This window comes from Oppia nitens, unplaced genomic scaffold (genome assembly GCF_028296485.1).
Source record: "Oppia nitens isolate AA-2021 unplaced genomic scaffold, nextdenovo-longstitch-racon4-pilon3 scaffold2_pilon_pilon_pilon, whole genome shotgun sequence".
In the NCBI taxonomy this organism is placed as follows: Eukaryota; Metazoa; Arthropoda; class Arachnida; order Sarcoptiformes; family Oppiidae; genus Oppia; species Oppia nitens.
In genome coordinates, this window is record NW_026533210.1 from 6,627,065 (window position 1) to 6,646,232 (window position 19,168).

General features: G+C 23.2%; 3 protein-coding genes across 3 annotated transcripts; 1 reads left to right on the forward strand and 2 right to left on the reverse strand.

Moving 5' to 3' along the window:
• Positions 1-1,004: 1,004 nt before the first annotated feature.
• Positions 1,005-5,426, reverse strand: LOC128955932 (solute carrier family 26 member 6-like). The gene is made up of 7 exons (XM_054301612.1): positions 5,034-5,426; positions 4,032-4,752; positions 3,582-3,921; positions 3,398-3,493; positions 3,037-3,323; positions 2,534-2,919; positions 1,005-2,002 (listed from the first exon to the last, which is right to left on the reverse strand). The coding sequence occupies exons 1-7, from the start codon at positions 5,407-5,409 to the stop codon at positions 1,005-1,007; spliced, it is 3,204 nt and encodes a 1,067-aa protein (XP_054157587.1). The 5' UTR covers positions 5,410-5,426.
• Positions 5,427-8,932: 3,506 nt separating this feature from the next.
• On the reverse strand, positions 8,933-9,917 carry LOC128955933 (mite allergen Der f 3-like). Its single transcript, XM_054301613.1, has 3 exons — positions 9,684-9,917; positions 9,185-9,599; positions 8,933-9,091 (listed from the first exon to the last, which is right to left on the reverse strand). Exons 1-3 carry the CDS (start codon positions 9,890-9,892, stop codon positions 8,933-8,935), a joined length of 783 nt encoding a protein of 260 aa, XP_054157588.1. The 5' UTR covers positions 9,893-9,917.
• A 740-nt stretch (positions 9,918-10,657) lies between these two features.
• On the forward strand, positions 10,658-12,672 carry LOC128955411 (zinc finger protein 28-like). The gene is made up of 5 exons (XM_054301079.1): positions 10,658-11,187; positions 11,264-11,533; positions 11,634-12,074; positions 12,169-12,336; positions 12,459-12,672. The coding sequence occupies exons 1-5, from the start codon at positions 10,731-10,733 to the stop codon at positions 12,599-12,601; spliced, it is 1,479 nt and encodes a 492-aa protein (XP_054157054.1). The 5' UTR covers positions 10,658-10,730; the 3' UTR covers positions 12,602-12,672.
• Positions 12,673-19,168: the final 6,496 nt, after the last annotated feature.

Here is a 19,168-nt window from a genome sequence, read left to right on the forward strand (position 1 = left end):
ACTTTCAAAAGGGATATGTTGGGTATATACCGATATAGATTTGATTGAAAATCTATGGTGACACGGATGTCATCTTTTTTGGAGGTATTTCCCACACAATATTTTAATGATATTTCACTGACTCAATGGTCAGACAACACACCCAACCGTCTGATGAACCAAAACATCGTCACTGGAGAAGAGTTTATTACGTCTATCGAAAGGTTTAAAGCATTTATTAAACCGCTATAAAAATCATTAACTTATTTATAAACTATACTTTAATATATTTAAAATTAAGAGTATGTTATTATAAATTTATGTAAAGTTTTATATACATATGTTTCATCATATCATATGTTTATATTAAATTATTATGTATTTTTAAAAATATTTATTTGAAATGTTTAGCTATAAACAATACTCATAATTAAACGTATTAACTAATTTTAAAATCAATTTTATATTTATTAAAATAATAATAATGCAAAATCGTTGTTAATTTTTTTATTTTATGTTATTAAAAAAGTTATTTTTACGCATTTATTATACTGTTAGTGTTTTATATTTTATAACAATATTTAATAAAATAACAAAATTTAGAAATATTATGATTGATAAATTGATAGATATAATAATTAAATTAAAAACATTTTATTTATAGATTACTATGAGTTGTGTTAAAACAGTATTAAATAATGTACTGTAGCTTTTAATATCTAATTATTAATTTTATTTGTAAACTTAATGTATAGTTTAATAATATTAAATTTTAATATTGTTTATTACATTATTATTAGTTTATATTTATACTATCGGTATACCATTCAATAAAAATATTATAACACTATTGCTTTATTGTTAGTTATAAATTTATACTTTTTATTCAATACATTAGCACACAATACACAATAACAACACTTATTATTATAATAGTATTGTAAATAATTTGTTAATAAAAAATGTTTTTATTAATTTAAATATTAAATTATTAAATATTTATAAATAAATAATTATTATATTAGTTATGCATTGGATATCCTTTTGTTTTGTAACATCCGATGAACCATATCTTGTCTTTCCTTTAATGATGACATTCCCTTATGATTTATATTAGTTTCACTGTTAGCTGCCAGTGCTGGAGTTGGTGGTGTACTTTCATCTGTATAGTCTTCTAGAGGCTCCGGGAGGGGTGACCTAACATTTTTAGCCGATTTTAATAGACGATTGTTGTTCTTTAATTGCGAAGAAGATAATGGAAGAAACGCTGAAGCATTCGAATTCATCGGTGGAGGAGGCGGTGGTGGTGGAGGTGGAGGCGGAGGCGGTGGAGCCGAAACTGATGGTGAAGGTGGCGGTGACGGCATTGGTGATACAGCAGTCGAATTAAGAGAGATAAGAGCTTTCATTGAAGTAACAGATGATAAACTTGAAGGAGGGGTCGGTGTGGGTGGCCTAACAAGTGGTATCGATGAAACCCTATTTGGAGGTATCGGTGCCCTGTTTGGAGTGGATGAACGATTGTCTGATTGCGGTGTTTGCGGTAATTTTGTTGAGTGGACAAAGCTTTTGTTTCGTACCAATGATATGGGAGTGGATACCGGACTTATAGTTCCCATCAGTCTTGGAGAAGGCGGTGAATATTTTGGTGAATCGTCGTCACTGGAAGAAGAGGGCAATGGAGAAGTCGAAGTGGACGGTAAGTCAAATAAAAAGTCGATATTAGGTGCCGAAGATTTGCGACGTAACATATGGGGAGTGCCCTCCATATTAATAGCCGATGAAGACTGCGATTGATAGGACTCTTTGGACAATCGGTTTTCAGTAAAACGGAAAACTTTATTACCATTCTTTGAGTTGGATCTTATTTTTGGTGATTTATCATAACTATTAGGTTTGTTGTTTAAATCGATGCTATTATTATTATTGTTATTATTTATATCTTCTATAAATGTGTTTCTTTTTGGATCTATTTCTGTGAAAACAGGTGTCAATTGTATCGGACTGTTCTTGAATGGGACGTCTGTATTAGTATCGATGCAAAAAAAATTATTTATAAAATGTGTTATAAAGAGGTGTTATAAAAACAATAAAAAGTTTTTTTTAAAAAAAACATTTAATTCATATCACGTTTTGATTAAATAACATATATTTAATTTTTAGTCAACATTTATCTTAAAATAACAAATTTTATTTTATTTATTTAAGTTTATTATCACAATTTTTGTTAGTAACACATATTTTTTTCTAACAAACATATAATAATTTTTTTTTAAAAACATAGTTTGTTATTTGTTAAAATTTCGACATTGTAAAACATAAAACATAACCGAGTATTGAAATTATCAAATAACAACATTGAAAACAAAATTATAAATAAATGTTTTAAAAATGTTAATAATAATTAAAGTTAAACAACAAAATGTCAAAACAATTATCTGAATCACAGATTCAAATGTTTAGTTTTTTCAGCAAAACTATCAAAGTCTATGATATGTAGTCTTTAAGTTTTCATTACTAATATGATAGATATTATTATTATTATTATTATTACCATTATAGACATCATCGTTGACATCGATATCAACTTCTTGTAGACAAACAACGGCGTCGTGTACTGACTTATACAAGTGATCAGTGGACACGTGCTCGAAGAAGCCCTCTTTGGCGAACATACTTTCGAGGTGCACGTGCACACCGGACAGGGCTGCCTGTATACCGATCTCCTCAAACGATATCATTAGTTTTCTCAATGTATTAATACCGGTTAAGTCGATGAATGCAAACATTGAACAATCAATAATCAAATACTTGGGCAGATTAGGCATATCCAGTGCCTGTCTTATTAGCTGTACTTTAGAAAGTGAATCAAAATGTTTGGTCTGTATTTTGACTAAATTTTCTTTATATTCATTGGTTTTCATGTATTTTTGAATTGCACTGTAATTATAAAAAAATACAGTATATACACAAATAAAAAAAATAAATCAATATATTTATCTAATTATTATAAAATTTAATTGAATTAGATATGAAACAAACAAACAAAAAACTTACGTTAAATTCAATTGACATTTGTTTTCCAATTCAGAGCTAAAAAACTCGACGTTTGAGAAGTTCAATGGACCGCACATTTGAAATATTTTGAAACCAATGGGTTCTTCAACATTATTGAACTTATTGATCGGTACATAGATGTCCATATGTGGCATTGTACCCAACAGGTAGATCTTTGGTCGTTCAGATTTATATATGAGAAGCAATAGTGAACATACCAGTCCTATGTATATACCGTAATCGACACATAATATGAGTACACAAGCAAATGTGATCAACCATATCATCTAATATTTTTAATATAATAAATCATAAATCATGAAATATAATTAAAATTGTTATTATTATTATTATAACATACCCCATCCAGTTTCGATACTTTCCAAAAGCGCCAAAATTCACCAATTTTTGTAATTAACGATACAAGTGCTATAGCAATACATGAGCCCAATACACACTAAATATATATTAAATAAAAAAAACAATTTGCTATAAATAAAATAAAAATAATATTACAAAAACTTAATAAAATAACACCAACTAACTGTAGGCAATTCCGTTAAATAGCGTCCCAGTGCTAGTATGACGACAACAATACAGCAACAGTTGACAATACTGACCACTTGTGTCTTACCGCCGGCAGTGTCCTGGAGTGCACTTCGGGGTAATGATGCGGCCGATGGTATACATTGAAAGCAACAGGAAATCATGTTTGTGGCGCCCATTGCTATCATTTCCTGATTGGCATCAATTTTATAGCCGTGTTTTTTGGCATACATTTTGCCAACCGATAGTGTAATAGTGTAGCCAACTATTGCAGTGGCAATACATTTGGACCACATTATGGGAAACAATTCCCACCGGGGAAGTAGTGGAGATGGAAATCTACATATAATAATAAATTACTAGTAATTAAACACATTATATATATATATATATTAATCTATAATAATAATAATAATAATAATAATAATAAATTTAATTATTATATTAACTTATTGCCAATATCGCCGACAATTTTTACATTATATTTGCCACTAAGATCCATAAAGTGCGAGATAATGGTACCACCGATGACTACACATAGTTCTATAGGAAACGGTGTTTTTATACGAGTTTTAGCTGTATATCGGTTGACCACTAGTTTGAAAAACAATAGTATAATCAAAGTTATGATTGTTATGATTAATGTCGTCAGATTCACTTCATTCAAACGGGTAAACACTTCTTTGAGTGTATAAATCAAATTAAACGGTCCGCTAAAGTGATTGTAGTTAACACCCAACAGATAAGGCAATTGTGACATAAAGACTATAACCGATGCAGAAGTGGTAAAACCACTAATCAATTCTTCAGACATAAAGTTACTGACAAAACCCATTTGAAATATACCGAAGGCCAGTATGAAAATGCCGATAATAAAGCCAACCATAATTGCTATATCTATAGTCACCAAATCGGCCCATTTGGGATCAACTCCAGGTGTTAGATCTTCTAACTCTCCTTTTACTACATTGACAGCATTGATATTTTCAACGCCCAATTCGTGCATTACTTGTAGTACTATATCGCCAGTCAATACACCGGAGACGATAGCAAACGGACCGAAAGCACTGTGATATCCCGTACCGAAAATAGTGTAGAATAATGCCGGAAAAAATGCCGAATACAGGCCATAGACTGGCGGTACGTGTGCTATCAAACAGTAACCCATACCTAACGTACATATTATTAAGAAATGTCAATTATATCATAGTTATGAAAATAAATCATTAATCTAATTACTGGTATGAATATAAATTATCCATAAATTAAATTATTATATCATTATTATTAATTATAATAATAAAGTTTTATTTAATAAATTAAGATAAATTTTGTTTAACAAAAAATAAAATAAACATTAATATATATTTTTAATTGAACACAAAATTAGATTTAGTCTTAAATAAGATAAATAAAAATGTTTTCAATATTACTATTTAATTAACACTTACTTTGTGGGACTTGAAATATAGCAATAGTGATGCCGACAATGATATCAGTTAATAGGTTTTCTCGCCAATTATACTCCGGAAGCCATAGAGTTATGGGAAACAGTCCTCTCAGACGTCTGATCCATGCATTGCGAGAGACGTCGGGCTTAAACTTCTGGAGCTTTTCCTCACGCGATGTAGGAATCGGTACAAAACTGTCGTTAAATTGTTTGACATTATATGCTAAACGCGTTACACTGAGCGATGGTGACGATGGTACTAATCCGGTTGCCTCCTGTTTGCGGAGTCGGGCCACTTGTGGTAATATTGCAGTATTGCTGTGCGCACCGGTAGCTGCCAGTCTTGTGCGTTTGCCGTTAGGAATATCACTCGACATTATCCGATTTGTTAGTATAAAAACTTTTAATAGAAAGTATTTTTTATAAAGTGTTTTAATAAGTCAACATTTAACAAATTGAGTAATTTTTAATTAATTTAATATACAGCAAGCATTTTTTTATTATTTAACTTATTTTTTTTAATAATGTATTATTAAAATATACAATTTTTACAATAATTAACAACACATTTTCATGAATTGAAGAAATTTTGACAGAATTTTTTTTATATTTTGCTAATGATTTTGTATTTTTATGTTTATTATTTTATTTTCAAACATTCAAACTATTAGACACTATTTAATCAGTGTATATATATATTAAATAATGATTATTAAAATATCACGAATAAATTATTTTATAATAATACTGAATCACCAACAATTAGGATACCTATAAAATATTATATTAATTTTATTCAATTTTAATACTATTCTTTAATTACTTAATTCATTTATAAATGTAACTGTATTTTAAGGGGTGTTTTAAACTATTAATTTATTACACGAAAAAATTTTTGATTAAATTTTTATATTTATTACAATAATAATAATAATATTAAATCAAAAAACAAACATTAAAATAGACACAGTTACAAATATAATAAGATAAATTTCTATAGATAAGTTAATTATTTTATTTACTTTTACCTAACAAAGTCAAAAAATAATAATTTATTATTATGACCATAAAATTTTAGTTTATTGTATTTTTTATAATTTATTTAAACAAAATAAAGATTTTTATTAAAGATTATTAATTAAAATTATTTAAAATTCGATAAATAGTTTAAATTTATTTTTAATTAATTATTGATATTATTATATTTTTCACTTTAGTATTAATGAATTAATTTGAAAATTTATTTATTTTTATTAATACTTAAATAGTTTTCCAAAAGTGAAAGTAATAGTTTTTGAGAATATTAATGGTTAATAAATTGTCAGTTAATAAATAAAAATTATGATGTTTTAAGTAATATATTGACTATTATATAATAATTTTTATTGAATTTTTATATATAATATTTTTTTGTGGAAATATATTGTTTAGTTAATTAGCAATTCGTGTTTTTCTAAATAATCTATTTGTAATAATTAGTGTTAAGTATGAATTAACAGTTTTTTTTAATAATAATATCAATAACTCAAATATTGAATATAATGTCACACATAATCTAAATCAGCAAATAATAAGCAATAGATAATCAATAATTTTTTGTGTATATCTTTATCCTCCAATCTATTATAATTTATATTTTTATTCTGCTATTTAAATTATAGTATAATTATATGAAATTATCAATTTTTGTTGAAAATAAATATCTATAGCATAAATGGCAATATTAGAGGTAATACTATCAATAAAAATTTATTGATTATTCATTGGTCTATATCCTGAAAACTAAACTATATGACATTTATTTTATTTATTTTAAACAATACATAATTAATATGTATGAAAATACAGTATTATTCACATTAATTTTGCAACAAATTTTATACTACTTTAGAAATACATTTTTATTATATAATTATAATAACATTGCTATAAAAATCCAGGACATAAAATAATCATTTAGATCACTGCTTTAAATCTTAGTTTATCATTCAATTGCCTGTAATTTATGATTGATAAATGTAATTAATATGATTCATAATTTTTCAATTATGATAACACTAATTTAAAAACACTGCAGTTTTTTTAATGATGTTTTGTCATAAATATAATTTTTATTAAATAATTTACATATAATTAAATCATAGAAAATATAATAAATAAATACTTACAATTTTTTTATTTAATAAGTTACAAAATTATAATCCAAATCATAATATTAATGAACTTATACACATTTGACACATAAATAATATAAAATGTTAAAAATTAATTCAAAATTATCAATAAAATTTTAATTAATTATATATAAACATTTGGTATATAGCAATGTGCACATGTTTTGTATAACTAAAACAAATATATAAAAACATAAGTTAATAATAATCTTTAAATAGTTATTAATTATTTTTTTTGTACAACAAATAAAAGTAAATTTAAACTAAATATCACTATTTTTATAATAACTTTAATTTTATTATTATTTTTAATTATAAAACCGACAATTATTATACTGAAAGTTGTTAGTTGTGATGAAACATATAAATATAAAAATAATTATCATAATATTTATGATGTTTTATCAAAGTTATATATAATATATATAAATATAATACAATTTATTATGGTATTGTATCATATATTACTACAATATTTTATAAATATTTTATCTAACAATATGTTGTACTGTACTTTACAATACTGTTTACTATATTACTTTATAAATAGTTTAGATGAAAATTAAAATGTGTAATACAGATAGTTTATTAATAGTATTATCAGATATATAGACTAAAATTTCTCATAATTAAATATGACATTTTATTAAATTTATTGATCTTATATTGAAATTATTGATATATTGATATATTTATGACTATATTTTTTAACTTATAATTTTATTCTATTAATTTAACTTATTATTGCTGTATTAAGTATTAAAATTATAATAAAATTATTTTCAACTATATTATGTTGAACTAATATTATGAATTGTATTTAAAAAATATCTATTTTAGATTATAACATTTAGAAACAACATTACTTACAAGTTAGCATTATAATAAATGCAATTATACTGTATATAATATATATTATTTGTTTTTTTTAATTGTTATGCAAAAAAATGATTAAGTTTTTTAAACATCTGATGTTAACTTATAATAAAAACGTTTTTTTATAATGATAAAATCATATACAAATGATTAACTTTATATTTATGATTTTTAAAAAATTAGTAGTACAATTTATGAAAAGGACCATGATAAAAGTAAATCAAATATATAGACTAGTATAAATTAAATATTTTTTTGTCTTTGTCATAGTTTAATATTTTGTCAGATTTATTGAAAAATATTATTAGATATTAATTAACGTATTTTTATAAAATTTTTAAACTAAAATATAAATTATTACTATGAATAATTATTTTATTTATTATAATTTTAAACATCAATAATTTTTATAAATTTTATCAAAAAAAGTTATCATAATACCACTTATAATTAATTATATAACATATACATTATGAATAGTTTTGAAATACAATGCATTCAGATATGATTTAGACAATACATTGTATTGATACAATAAATTTACATTTATTATATTATATAACCTTAAGTCGGATGAACTAATAAGTAAAAAATCAGTCATTTTAATATTTAAATAATGTTAACAGATTTCAGCTAATAAACAGTAAATACAGCTAATAAAACAATAGATACTAAGTGTTTTTAATTGTATTAATCATTTATTATAATTATAGAATTATTAAAATAAAAAACTTTAATGTTGCTGTAATTGCTATTATTAATATTAAATATTGAAAAATTAAATTAATTATTAAATTAAAGCTATAATTATTTTAAAATTTTGTAATTACTTTAATTAGATAATTAATTATTAATCAAGATTATGTTTAATCCAATGATAATAGCTTGATATACGGGTATATATTTCGGGATAAGTATATATTGCACTCCATTTACTTGTCCACGAATAGATGCCCAGAGCTATTGATGGGGTCGATGGGTCACTCGATAGTATGCCTCCCTCATCATACTAATGTATTTAAAAAAAATTATAGAAAAAACAATATGTTAGTATATATTTATCAAAAATAAATAAATAAATATATCTAACTGTTTCCCTTACAGTACTGGGATAAAGTTTGCCATCGGCAACACCGGCACACAATTGTGAATCATCGACTTGAGTGGAACCGTATGTTTTTTGACATTTATTGTGTCCAACAATCTCAAGGGTCACTTTTTGCAACGACGATGATGTACTATGAAATAGACTACCAGTGTTACCCCAACCGGCCATATAAACGGGTAGATTACTGATTAAGCCGAGTCGTCGGGAGGCTATACTTATGGTAATGGGAGCAACTGTTTTGTAATCAAATGAATGAATCGGATTGGACAGTTTGATAATGGCAATGTCGTTAATATAGGATGATTTATCGTAAAGTGGATGTATAATAGTACGGCCAACAGTAAATACAGTACCACCCGAATCATATTTCAATGATCCAACCCGTACTCTCAAATCTAAAGCATCGTATCTATTGATAAAATTTGATACTGAATTTTGTTGTTGTATTTACATATTGTTGTTATATAACTATTATAACTATTTATTGAAATACTTTTGTATGCATTTGGCTGAAGTCAGTATAGATTTTTGATCAATAATACCGCCGCCACAGATAAGATCGCCTTTATTGTCCAAAATAGCGGCCATCCAAGTGAACTCTCCCGGTTGGGCATCAGTACCGCGTACTATATAGGACAGTGGGGTTACAGTGACATAAATACCATCAATAAATAAAAGCAATAATACAGTTAAGACAATCATTTATATTTGTAAAAATTATCAAATACTAGTGTATTAATTATGATAATAATTATAATAAAAGTATTGTATTAGTGTTTATAATTTATATGTATTTATACTATAATATATTACATGTATATTTAAACACGTAAGCGGACAAAAATTACTAAATTATTGAAATTTTAAATGTCATGTTTGCAAATGAAATTATTGAAATTTTTTTAAACGACTAAAATTATTGCATAAAATATCGCAATTAAATTATTTGATTTTATTAAAAGATTTTTGAAAGTATTAATACTATATAAATATTAAAGTTTTTAATATAAACTAATATATTAGAAATACTGTACTTTGTTTATATAATTATTTTTAATTAAATTAAATTAAATTTGATTATTATCTATTCCCTATAATGTCAATAACTTGTTTTACTAATTTAGACTAAAATATCAAAATTATGTCATCTTTTAAAAATACATTAATATCTGCACAATTTATAGCAATGAAAATTATAAAGTATAAAATAAATTTTTTAAATATAAATATTAGATATTAAAAAAAATATTAAACTAAAATAATAGATTAAAAAACTATTAAATTATTTATATAATAATTATTAAACAATTTATTATTGTATTGTATTGTATAATAATAACAAAAAATAACTTAAAAGACGTTATTAATTGATTTAAAAGCATAGATTCATTGCATTGATAGTAATGTTGTGTTGAAAATCAATGTTTATTTACAACTATTAATAAATAATATAATTAAATGTTTTTTTTTCAATGTATTAATCGAGTAATTGATTTGCAATTTATGTTTTCATTTGTTTTTCATTGATTATTGACAACACATGACTAAAGAAATGAAATCAAATGATACAAATGTTACCATTGATGTCAATGATGTATTGGATCAGCTAATGATTGATAATAAAACACTTGTCAAACAAATTAAATTATATGAAAAAGTGGTCAATATTTTTATGGATAATCTGAAGACTTGTTGTGAATGTCAACATAGAAATCAATTGAGAGATAGTTTAGCACAATATGAGACCAGTTTGAAGACATTTACATATAATAATCCATTAAAATCAGTGGTCAGTGATTGTGATTACGATTGCGATAACATTTTGACAACTCTTTGGACGACATCATCCAAGACAGTCGTTACCATTGATGATGAAGAAGAAGAAGTGGTGATTAATAATAATAATAATATTAATAGTAATTCACAACAAGATATGAACCAAAGTCATGACAAACCATACACTAAGACATATGTAAAGCAAAGACGACTACTTAGAGGTAGTAATTATGACTTGATTTTTAAATATATGATTTAATAGTAAAATGTCATGTATTTTGTTGTTGTTTGCATCAGAAACTTCACGCACCGCTGATGTCGGCTTCAAATGTGTTTCATGTGATTATACTAATACAAAGTTTGCACACTTTGAGGCACACGTCAATCGATATCATCTCCGTATTAAACCGTTTAGGTGTCACCCGTGCGACCAGTTTTTCACGGACTTGGATGCACTGTTCAAACACAAGAAAGGCCTAAAACATATCCAGACAATCAATGGTATCAGCAATTGTACGGATCAAGTCAGTCATGAACAACAGCCGTCCACTACTCTATCTAATAGACGTAAAGTTATAGTAATTTTTAAAAATAAAATTAAAACTTAGAATATTGTAAAAGTTTTTTAAATATAATTAATAAAGAAATTGATCCCTTCGTCGTTTAGTTGAGAAACTAATGGATAAAATTCATCATCAAAATGGTGTCAAACAATCTATGGATTGGCGACCGCAACAGTTTGATGTACCCGAGCGGCCATACAATTGTGACAAATGCGGGAAATCATATGCACACAAACAGACACTTTGCAGACACAAACGTGTCGTCCATCGATCAACCAGAAGATGTCCCCGTTATGTCAATAATTATAGTAAAGAAAGTCGACATAAGAATCAAGAAGTGACAGTTGATAATGATATACAAAATGTAGGGACGAGTGCTGATGATCTACCAGTGCCTAAAATACCGGATAATGTATCCTTTAAATTGGATAATGTGTTACACAAACGTTCATCAAAGAGATCGGTTACCAAAAAACAACGTTATTATTATTATTGCGATTTCGATGGATGTCATTATAGGACTCATATTAAACAAGTTCTCGATAGTATGTAAAATATATATTTTTTTGTAATTACGGTAATAATTATTAATGAAATTTCATTGTTTATTATATTTTCTTTTGTATATACTAACTATAGCTCATAAAAATAGACATTTAGGTATTAAAAATTTTCAATGTCTTTGGCCGGGATGTCAGTTTAGGTCTGTCGACAAACAGGGTGTTGACAAACATCATGTCGTACACCGCAACCCACCCGACAATGAGTCTCAATCAGATACCAGATGTAAACTCATCACACAATCAGGTATTTTATGAGTTTATGATTTTGGTTTTGGTTTTGAGATTTTATGAAGTGTTACGATTGCAGACATATTTTAATTATTAGTTTTAAATGTATAATAATATTATATTTCACTTATAATTTAGTTGATGTATTAGAAAAACTCCTAAACAGTCATCACTACAAACGCGACGAACCGGAAGACAACTCAATCATAAATTTTGAAAATATTGAAATAAAAACAGAGAATATGGACATAGATTTGATTAAAAATGACGAATTTATTTAAATTAATTTTTATTTACTTTTTTGCTTATATTAGACTCTACTGTAAATGACAAATAATTTATTATGATATTACCGGTAATTTTTATTTATGTAAAATCATGATTAAAGCCTGATTTGTGAAATAGTTTATTTTTATTTGATCTTATACTTGCAATTAAAATTTATTATCTAAATTTGAAATAAAATGATTGAAAAATTAATAGAAATTAATACTCACTCAAAAATGTCTATTTATTTATTTTTATTAAATAGAAATTTTACAAAATAATTGGTAAATAGGTTTGTAGATTTTTAACGATACATATTACCGGTAATATTATTTAAAATTAGGGATCGTATAATCATTATTGTATTAATATATATATATATTATTCAATTAAAATTTTATCATTTATAAATTTTTAATAACATTTATTTTTATTAAAAAAAAGTTAATTTTTTATTTGTGAATTTTATTATATATAAAATTATAATAAATATTTAAAAAACTATTATTAGTTAAATATTTATATTATTAAATTAGACTTGAATATTGATTATTTTTGTACATAAAATGTTGAAAATATTTATATAAACACAACTTGAAGTAAAATATTCAATTTTAGTATAATTATATTTAAAACAAAATATATTATAATACTTAACAAAATTTACATTTGATTTTCTTTTTACTAATGATTTATTATGATTCAAATATTTTTACAAAAATAGTCATTAACTTTACTAAAAACACGTAAATTTATAATTATAATATATTTATATATTTATAAAGTTTGTGTAATAATCATTAATAAATTACACATACATTATTAATTAAGTAATTTATTTTATTATTTTCTATGTTTAGTGTATTTAATAATATAAGATTTTTTTAAAAACAACAGATTAATCAAATATTGGTATTTTTTCTAATATTAATTTTCTATACTATAATAAATAATTTAATTTAATAATATATATATAATTTTTGCTAATAATAACTTTAAAAAAATTTTGGTATACTATTTATTAAAAAATTAATAATTTAATAATTTTTTTAAATATATAAATATAATTTTGATACAAAATTCAATAAATTGGATCAATTGTTTCAAATGACAACATTTAAGAAAATGTATGAAGAGTTGAGTCTATCCATTGAAATCCTCGAAACTCTTTGTTATCGATATTTCATAATTATATCAAAAGACACTGAAAGTTATGTATTGAAACAAAATAGTAAAAAAAGATTTATATTAGTAATCATATCACAAATTGTAATATTAGTAAACAGTTTACGATTTTTAACAACAAGTTTGTTTAATCAGGTAATACAATGTTTTTAAATAATTAATTTTATAATCACAGGATTTAAAAAAATAATTTATTATTTAATGTTTTTATTAAATACTATAATAGATTTATATTTAATTATATTTTATTAGGTAAAAAATTTATTAGTTTAGCTTATTTTATAATTTTATACATTAAAAATTACTTTTATTACAATACTTTTCAATTTTGTTTAAAAAGACATTTATGCTAACATTTTAATATCGATAATTATAAATTGTAATCTATAATAGTAGTGGGTGGGTATAGAAAATAGAAAGTGATCAAATAACTTTAGTTTAAGTCGGGATGTATAAGTAAAACATTAATCTTATGCAATATGTTTTGATTTGATAATACTTTGAGTATTATAAAATGGTTATATTATAGTATATATATTATTTAACATTAAATAATTTTCAAAAAATACCGTAGTCTACAATCTAAAAGTTTATAATGTTGACAATTATTACAATTACAATTGATTAACTGATTGACATTTAATATTTTATAATAAATTTATCATTAATTGTTTTTTCCTGAAGTTATGGGTTTGTGACCTATTGGGTAATCCAACCCATATATTAGGCAATTCAAGACTGGCTTCAATGTCATTAACTAATTTTAATTTTGCCGTATTTTGTATCGGATGTGTTACTAACTATCAGGAATATACTCACACGTTATATACGTTAATCTATTTAAATCAATTAAAACATCAAAAATTTGGATTGAAATTAAAAAAAGAATCGCTAGAAAAGTATGTCTTTAAACTGAATATTGTGACCAAATTGTTGTCACCACTAATTTATTTGACATCATTGACATCCATTTCCCTCTATTTATATGCCTATTGTATGGCTTTATTAACAGATTTTGATACCACATCATTTTGGTGGATCTTTAAAGTAATAATATCCGAACTTTTAATGAGTATTAGTATATTTAAAATATTTGGTACTGTTTTTGTTGGATTTGGGATATGGTTTAGTTTTTCATATATTTTTAAATTAAAATTTCAAGAATTGTATAATGAAATCAAATATAATACTAAACATTCAAACAAATGGCAAATTATTTATCCAAAACCTTTATTGTCGTCAATTACTTTACACAATAAAAGTATAAAAATAGTAAAAAATGTAAATCATTTACTTCGATGTATAATATTTATAATCTATTATATTGTAACTCCCGGTGTATTGATAGTAATTTACGCTACATTTCGTTCAGATTCTACATTATTTGCTAAAATATTTTGTATATTTTTAATAATATTTGCCATGTCTATTATTCAAATGTTTAATATAATGAGCACTTGGGTCAGTAAATCAGCACATTTACCATTAAAACTAATGCACAGCTATTTAGCAAAACATCCGACAATATCATTGAAAATGCGCCTAAAATTGATTATATTTATGGAGCGACTGTCGGGTCCGACAATTGGTTTCTATTGTTATAATTTATTTCCAATGAATTCAATTCATTATTATGAATATATTTATATATGCAGTCTATGTATGTGTAGTTTAATGTCATTGATTTAATGTTATTATAATCTCATTAATTATTTTATATATTAAATTTATTCTTTAGTTATTATGCTCTCTTGTTGTATATTTATTTGTATATTTTTAGAAATATTAATGTTTAAATATTCATTTTATTATAATTATTAATTAATGCTAAATAATTAATTATTTTTTTGCAAATTATTTTAGTTTATTAAATCATTTACTATTTTTGCACATAATTTTGGGGTCCGACAATTGGTTTTTATTGTTATAATTTATTTTCATCGGAGTCTATGTTTGATTATATATGTTAATATCATACAGTATATACAATATAAATTATTTATGTTTTGCAATAATTAGTATAAACTTTATTCTATAAAGCTTTATATGATTTTTCAAACCGTATAATCATTAGTTAAAGGGTCTATTAATATATATTTTATTCAATTAAAATTCATCAGTTATAAATATTTAATAACATTTATTTTTAGTAAAAAAATTATTTTTTATTTATTTATTTTATTATATATAAAAATTATAATAAATATTTTTAAAAAAATTATTAGTTAAATATTTATATTATTAAATTAGACTTGAATATTGATTATTTCTGTACATATAATTTTGAAAATATTTATATAAACACAACTTGAAATAAAATATTCAATTTTAGTATAATTATATTTAAAACAAAATATATTATAATACTTAAAACATAATTTATATTTGATTTTTTACAAATGATTTATTATGATTCAAATCTTTTTACAAAAATAGTCATTAACTTTACTAAAAACACGTAAATTTATAATTATAATATATTTATATATTTATAAAGTTTGTGTTATATTCATTAATAAATTATAAATATTAATTAAGTAATTTATATTATAAATTTTTTTCTCTATATTAACTGTATTTAATAATTTATGATTTTTTTTAAATGACAACTTAGATTGATCAAATATTGTTATGTTTTCTAATATTAATTTTCTATACTAAATAATATAATTTAATAATATATACAATTTTTGCTAATAATAACTTTAAAAAGTTAATATTCACTATTAATGTTTATTAAATCTAATTAAATTATAATACTAAATAATCTACAAGTTATGTACTGTATATGCAAATGTATTACTTTAATATGTAATTTATTACAAATAGTTATTAATTTATTAATGTTCCTAATATAATTAGACATTAATATAACAAATTTAAAAGTATTTTTAGTATACTGTATATTAAAAAATTAACAATTTAATAATTTTTTTAATATATAATTATAATTTTGATACAAAATTCAATAAATTGGATCAATTGTTTCAAATGACAACATTTGAGAAAATGTATGAAGAGTTGAGTCTATCCATTGAAATCATCGAAACTCTTTGTTATCGATATTTCGTAATTATATCAAAAGACACTGAAAGTTATGTATTGAAACAAAATAGTAAAAAAAGATTGATATTAGTAATCATATCACAAATTGTAATATTAGTAAACAGTTTACGATTTTTAACAACAAGTTTGTTTAATCAGGTAATACAATGTTTTTAAATAATTAATTTTATAATCACAGGATTTTAAAAAATAATTTATTATTTAATGTTTTTTATTAAAAACTATAATAGATTTATATTTAATTATATTTTATTAGGTAAAAAATTTATTAGTTTAGCTTATTTTGTAATCTTATACATTAAAAATTACTTTTATTACAAAACTTTTCAATTTTGTTTAGAAAGACATTTATGCTAACATTTTAATATTGATATTTATAAATTGTAATCTATAATATACATTAAATTGTATTTATTTTCATATTTCAATGTTGAAAACAATTTAAATATTTTTAAATATATATATATATATAGTGGTATAGTTTTTATTTTTCTTATTTTTTAAATTCATGATAAACATGCAATTCTATTTATTTTGAAATGTTTCCAATACTAATAACAAAGTATTATTTATAAAAGTAGTTTTTAATAAATGAATTTTTAATAAATCAAATGTAATTCTATTTATAATATTCTTAGATATTATTTTTAAGTTTAAATTTAAAATAAAATTATTACCAAAGTATTCATTACTGATAATCAATATTTATACTATGCTATGACTTATAACTAATATATCAATATTTATATGATTACATATGATACAATTAGTTTATATGAGTCGTATTATATTTACATTTACCATATATTTACATTTTAAAAATTATTTAATGCATAATAAGCGATCTCTTAGTAATAATTTACTATTTGTTTTTAAAGTAATGGTAAGGTAAGATTGGTAAGGAGGTTAGGTAGTAGTGGGTGGGTATGGAAAATAGAAAGTGATCAACTACCAAGATAACTTTAGTAATATAAGTAAAACACCAATCTTGAGAAATATGTATTGATTAGATAATACTTTGAGTATTATAAAATGGTTATATTATAGTATATTTATTATTTAACAATTATGTAACACTTAGTAATTTTCAAAAAATACCGTTTATGATATGATATACCGCTAATGAATTTATCATTAATTGTTTTTTCCTGAAGTTATGGATTTGTGACCTATTGGGTAATCCAAGCCATATATTAGGCAATTCAAGACTGGCTTCAATGTCATTAACTAATTTTAGTTTTGCCGTATTTTGTATCGGATTTGTTACTAACTATCAGGAATATAATCGCAATGCATATTCATTAATCTATTTAAATCAATTAAAACATCAAACATTTGGATTGAAATTAAAAAAACAATCGCTAGAAAAGTATGTCTTTAAACTGAATATTGTGACCAAATTGTTGTCACCACTAATTTATTTGACATCATTTGCATCCATTTGCCTCTATTTATATGCCTATTGTATGGCTTTATTAACAGATTTTGATACCACATCATTTTGGTGGATCATTAAATTAATAATATCTGAACTTATAATGATTATTAGTATATTTAAAATATTTGCCACTGTTTTTGTTGGATTTGGGATATGGTTTAGTTTTTCATATATTTTTAAATTAAAATTTCAAGAATTGTGTATTGAAATCAAATATAATACTAAACATTCAAACAAATGGAAAATTATTTATCCAAAACTTTTATTGTCGTCAATTACTTTACACAATAAATGTACAAAAATAGTAAGAAATATAAATTATTTTCTTCGATGGATGATATTTATAATCTATTATATTGTAACTCCCGGTGTATTGATAGTAATTTACGCTACATTTCGTTCAGATTCTACATTATTTGCTAAAATATTTTGTATATTTTTAATAATATTTGCCATGTCTATTATTCAAATGTTTAATATAATGAGCACTTGGATCAGTAAATCAGCACATTTACCATTAAAACTAATGCACAGCTATTTAGCAAAACATCCCACAATATCGTTGAAAATGCGCCTAAAATTGCTTATATTTATGGAGCGACTGTCGGGTCCGACAATTGGTTTCTATTGTTATAATTTATTTCCAATGAATTCAATTCATTATTATGAATATATTTATATATGCAGTCTATGTATGTTTAGCTTAATGTCATTGATTTAATGCTATTATAATCTCAGTAATTATTTTATATATTAAGTTTATGCTCTCGGATTGTATATTTATTTTATAATTATATACAATATATTAATTTTAAATATTCAATTTATTATAATTATTAATTAAAGGTACATAATTAATTATTTTTTGCAAATTATTTTAGTTTATTAAATT

What these genes read in the sequence shown, in the direction of transcription:
- LOC128955933 (XM_054301613.1), bottom strand. Translation starts at nt 9,892, where the DNA reads ATGATTGTCTTAACTGTATTATTGCTTTTATTTATTGATGGTATTTAT. An exon ending in TCAGCCAAATGCATACAAAA is followed by an intron (nt 9,600 to 9,683) that starts GTATTTCAATAA and finishes TTTTATCAATAG; the next exon opens with ATACGATGCTTTAGATTTGA. An exon ending in GCAAACTTTATCCCAGTACT is followed by an intron (nt 9,092 to 9,184) that starts GTAAGGGAAACA and finishes TAAATACATTAG; the next exon opens with TATGATGAGGGAGGCATACT.
- LOC128955411 (XM_054301079.1), top strand. Translation starts at nt 10,731, where the DNA reads ATGACTAAAGAAATGAAATCAAATGATACAAATGTTACCATTGATGTC. An exon ending in GCAAAGACGACTACTTAGAG is followed by an intron (nt 11,188 to 11,263) that starts GTAGTAATTATG and finishes TGTTTGCATCAG; the next exon opens with AAACTTCACGCACCGCTGAT. An exon ending in TATTAAACAAGTTCTCGATA is followed by an intron (nt 12,075 to 12,168) that starts GTATGTAAAATA and finishes TACTAACTATAG; the next exon opens with CTCATAAAAATAGACATTTA.
- LOC128955932 (XM_054301612.1), bottom strand. Translation starts at nt 5,409, where the DNA reads ATGTCGAGTGATATTCCTAACGGCAAACGCACAAGACTGGCAGCTACC. An exon ending in AAATGTCAATTGAATTTAAC is followed by an intron (nt 2,920 to 3,036) that starts GTAAGTTTTTTG and finishes TTATAATTACAG; the next exon opens with TGCAATTCAAAAATACATGA. An exon ending in CAACGATGATGTCTATAATG is followed by an intron (nt 2,003 to 2,533) that starts GTAATAATAATA and finishes ATACTAATACAG; the next exon opens with ACGTCCCATTCAAGAACAGT.